General features: G+C 34.5%; 1 protein-coding gene across 1 annotated transcript; it reads right to left on the bottom strand.

Moving 5' to 3' along the window:
* Positions 1 to 272: 272 nt before the first annotated feature.
* LOC106752474 (gamma-interferon-inducible lysosomal thiol reductase-like) lies at positions 273 to 1,984 on the bottom strand. Its single transcript, XM_014634159.2, has 5 exons — positions 1,648 to 1,984; positions 1,508 to 1,573; positions 1,141 to 1,281; positions 778 to 870; positions 273 to 577 (listed from the first exon to the last, which is right to left on the bottom strand). Exons 1-5 carry the CDS (start codon positions 1,909 to 1,911, stop codon positions 374 to 376), a joined length of 768 nt encoding a protein of 255 aa, XP_014489645.1. The 5' UTR covers positions 1,912 to 1,984; the 3' UTR covers positions 273 to 373.
* Between the last annotated feature and the right edge of the window lie 2,963 nt (positions 1,985 to 4,947).

Genomic DNA, 4,947 nt, shown 5'->3' on the forward strand with positions numbered 1-4,947 from the left:
TACTGTACTCATTCAGTACAACTCATTAGAATGTCCACTATGGTAAACTATTCTTAAACGATTTCATGTTACGCTTAGAAATCTATATATAGAATCCCGTTTAACATTCTATATAGGTTATATATAATTAACCGTGTGTCTGATCTTCTTTTCTCTCTCTTTCCTTATATTATCCAGTTTTATTAGTTAGAAAAGAGCATTTTTTTTATTTTCTCTCTTTCTCTTATTTTCTTAAAGTATTTGTGTTAGAAAAAAACTTAGGGACAACATGGTTTTGTTTGGAAGTCTAATTTGCAATTTCTGAGGTGTCAGTCAACAGAACGTAACACGAACAAACTGCTTTTACATTAAGCATTGTCACATCTAAATTGTATCACCAAGGTTCATCTTGTGCAACCATGAAGACATGGTTGAACTCACTTTTCGCCAAGTTAATAGGCTCTTCTCTTTCCTTGTCGCAAACTGAATGTTCGTTCTTTGCTTTCAGTTCTGTAAGGTATGATACTTTGGTGCAACTTTTGGGTGTATCAGTGCCTTTATAAGCCTTACAGATATAGCTTAAGAAGTTTTCATAATCCTGCAACCACAAAATTTTGCAAGCACGATTCAATTTCCTGTACATTCATAATTTCATTAATTATATTAAACAGACTTACATACATGTAAAACACAAATTTCACTGCCATAAATTATTTGCTAAGAAGAGTATATATGAAAAAGTTCAGAAACTGAGAATAATTAATAGGTGTTCATCCAATATAAAACTGAAAAACAGACCTCATAGAGCGGTTCTCCATCCACAACTACCCATGGAACATACTTGTGAGGAGGCTGCAAAGCATCTGTTTCAGCTGCATATTGTAGCTCCAGCTGCATATAAAGATGGTAACATTAGCTACATCTCTATCACTGTTCAAGTTTTCTAAATCCCAACTTTCCACAAGATAGTTTCACTTACTAATGTTAGTAAAGTTTCCATGCTCCTCGAAAACAATATAAGAGAAGAAAAAGGTTGTTTAAAAACATTATTAAAGTCCTATTTGGATAAACCTCCCCATATTAAACTCACACTTAATAACACTATCTGAGTGACAAGAAGGTTGCCCAAGAACAAGAACTAAATCACAGAAAAACACCAACCTGTTTTCCATGTTCACTATTATAACACTGCTTAATAGGTTCGGAATCCAGATGCAGCTTCTCATAGCAAGATTCCCACTCGTTGACCCTTCGCTGATGCACAAAATCCTCAACACAGTAGATGAACTGAAAATGCTTGCCCTGTGATGAAGAAAAGAAATGGAGAAGAAGCTCGAGTTACATAAATAAACAATCACAACACAGATACACATGCAAAGCAAATCACTGTTACAGTGAACCAACACAGCAAGATCACTCCTTTTCTTTTTCAGCCGACCCTAATTATCACAGCGGTGCTACCCCATTAAAGCTCTAATTGGATAGAGTTTGAAAAAATAAAAAAGGAAAGGGGCAAGAAAATTGTTACCAGTTCAGGCCAAATATCAATTGCACAGGCTTCAACTGTATTCAGGAAGCACTCATTTGGTCCATGCTGCAATCAAAAATAAAAAATAAAAAAATAAATAGAAAAAATTAATAAAAGGTAAAATTGGGTGAAAAGGGTACCTGGCAGATGAAGGTGTGGTTGGGTTGAAGGNTTGCATTGCCCCAAGGAACGAATTTGAGGTCAACGATGGGGATGAGGTCAGTGGAGAAGATTTTAGGAAGGTGATTGACGATAAAGTCGACGCTGTCTGGGCACAAACTTTCATAGTACAATTCTATGGAGACTTTGGGAAGGTGAGATTTGGATTCAGATTGCGAGAAGAAGGCGAAGAAAGAAACACAGAGGAGCAGAGAAAGAAAGAAGGTGGTGGAAGAAGAAACCATGGCTGAAACTGAATTTGGGTTCGAGGGGAAACCAGGATCCAAATTGAATAAATTGTCTGTGAATCCAAGAAGGTGTTTATTTAAGATTTAAATTACATCCATTTCATTTTATCTGTCCCAATTGATAAATTCAAATTAATATTAACCATAATAAAAACATATAAAGAAAATAGTTTCCTAAAAATTAAGATATTTTAATAGGTATAATATTGTTGGTTATAATCCTTATTTTTTAGAATGTTTAATGTAGTTATATCGTAATTTATATTTAGCAAATGACGTTTAACATGTCAAAGTCAGCAATTAGTAAATGCTATAACCTATTTTATTTTATATGGTTGTTTCTTGTTTTTTTTATCTTGACCACTTCATCATTTATGAGTAAATTGCATTTATGATTTTAATTTTTCAATGGAAGATATTTTATCGAAGAACCCAAATAAAGATCAAGACTTTGTTCTTTTAGAATCTGGGAACCCAGCCTCAGGATCACGCGAGAGATTCTTCCTCATATTTTCTTTTCTCTATTTATCCTAAGCAAAATCCAGAAGCTTCAACCTTCTTTCTCTTATTTTCTCGTGGATGAATTGGTCTTGGGCGTCATTTTTCTCTCGTGCAAAATTCTCACTTAGGGAGGGTTTTCTTCTGTTTTTCTTTCTTCTAATTCAAGTTCGCGTGGAGGGAGAGGAACCATTCTTCTCTTATATGCTTCAAGTTCGCGCATCAACCCTATTTGTAGAGGGTTCTCTTTAGCCCAAAGGAATTTTGGTTTTCTTTTTGGGGTTTTATTGATCTTGTTTGCGAAATTGGAAATGAGAATTTAGGATTTTTCGTCGAGGTACTGACATCTCGTGCGTGATAGTAGAAATTGGATGGTCCAATAGTGGCCCGACAATGGGTGGAAACAAAACTGTCCACTTAGAACTCGCTAGGATAGGCTATAACCTGGCTGTGATACCATATTAGAAGTGGGTTTTAGGCCTAACTCAATCCCACAAAACCGGCTTGTAAGGTGAGGTTTGCACCTCACTTATATATTATAATTTGGCCTTATCTCTAGTCGATGTGAGACTTCCAACACACTCCCTTCACGTCGAGGTACTGACATCTCGTGCGTGATAGTAGAAATTGGATGGTCCAATAGCGGCCCGACAATGGGTGGAAACAGAAATGTCCACTTAGAACTCGCTAGGATAGGCTCTAACCTGGTTGTGATACCATATTAGAAGTGAGTTTTAGGCCTAACTCAACCCCACAAAACTAGCTTGTAAGATGAGGTTTGTATCTCATTTATATATTATAATTTGGTCTTATCTCTAGTTGACGTGAGACTTTCAACAAGTGGTGACAAGGGAGGTGCAAATGGAGATGGCTATGGATGTCACGGGGATGAGAATATTAAGGGGGAGTCATTAAATATTAATAGTTTTCAATATTAAGAGGAGTTATTAAATATCAAAAATACATTCTCAAAAAACATAAATTTACCTCACTATCTCTTAAAATTCACGTCAGCCATCAGGTGTACAAAATTGAACATGTAACCATATTAAATTTGTTAAAATAACATTGAACATAAATTACAATAAATAACTATTGAATATTCAAAAAAATAAGACAATTTCGACTAAAATTAACAAAAATTAAGAGCAACAATATATTAAGCCTATTTTAATATATTTTCATTGTATAATTCAATTAAATATTACATAGGAGTAAAAATGGTGACAGAAAACCCAAGGATAATATCTCATGTCGGAATATCTTGCATGTTTGCCATCTGCCTAATAGATTCAGCTGTCTCTCTTACTATCACAACTACCACGTGTGCTTAGGTTTTTCTATCATATTTTTTTTTTTTCTGTTCAGAAAAAAAAAGTATCAATTTTTAATCTATTTTGGTACGGCCACAAATTTATCTTTTCTGTTTATTAATTGGCCGTGTACCATTTTGCACCTTATTTAAAATTAGCTTTAAATCATCTAGGTATTTCTAATTTCTATTTTTGTTAGGTATTTTCAATTTGATCTCTTTTTTTTTTAAGTTTTCCAATTGAGTCCTTATAAGTGCTAATTTGAAACAATTTAGCTCCAGCAGTTAAAGATCGTTAACGGTGTTAAAATTATACACATGTGGTGGAATGACGTGTTAAATGATTTTAATGTTTAGGGATGGAGGAGAAACGTGGCTATTTGCAACTTATTAAAAACTAATTATAAATTTTTATTCCATTTCTGCCCTAGGCAAACAATTGTCTCAGATTGGCCCAATAGATTAAGCCTAAGGTTTTTTTAGGTCAGAAGCATTTGAGATTCAGGATGTTGCGCGAATATTTTCCTTCTTCTGTCGTTCGCCGCTGGAGCCATCGTCGGCCATCGCAAAGGCTCTTTCTCCTCTTTCTCTTCTCCGCACAACAGCTCTGACCAGCGCCGCTACACCTCCGTTTGGTCGGCCAAGGTGCTTGCTACCGTCAAAGCTAGCACCTGCATCTCATAATAAAAGTAAAATACTCAAACAATTTTTTACCATTGCACAACAGCCCTTTGCCATCACTAACTACTGCTGTAGAAGAAGAAAAAGAATTTGAGAATGCTACAGAAGAAGAAGAGAGAAAATGCAGAAAAAGAAAAAACTCATTCTGAATCATATTTCATGTATTATGGAAAGTTCTTTTTGGAATATATTTTATGTACAAGTGTTCTTAAAAAATCCCTCCAGAAAATTTATTCTAGAAAATATATTTCAAAATATGTTTCATATGTTCCGAAAATTGTATCCTGAAAATTTTATTCCAGAGAAATTTCTTTCCGATTGCTTCAGAAATTCCAGAAATCTTGTTTTGGAAAGTTTTCGGAATCTGGAAATCGTTGCAAAATTGTTATTTTGAAAATTTAAGGATGCGCGAAGAAAATTTGTGGGAGTGAAGAAAATTGTTATTTTGAAAATTTGAGGATGCTTCAAGAATTTGGAAAGAGGAAGTCTGCGGAGGTTAATGAGAATGAGAGATTCTTATTTCTATCGTCTCAGATTTTTAA

The sequence above is a fragment of the Vigna radiata genome, unplaced genomic scaffold (assembly GCF_000741045.1).
Source record: "Vigna radiata var. radiata cultivar VC1973A unplaced genomic scaffold, Vradiata_ver6 scaffold_158, whole genome shotgun sequence".
In the NCBI taxonomy this organism is placed as follows: Eukaryota; Viridiplantae; Streptophyta; class Magnoliopsida; order Fabales; family Fabaceae; genus Vigna; species Vigna radiata.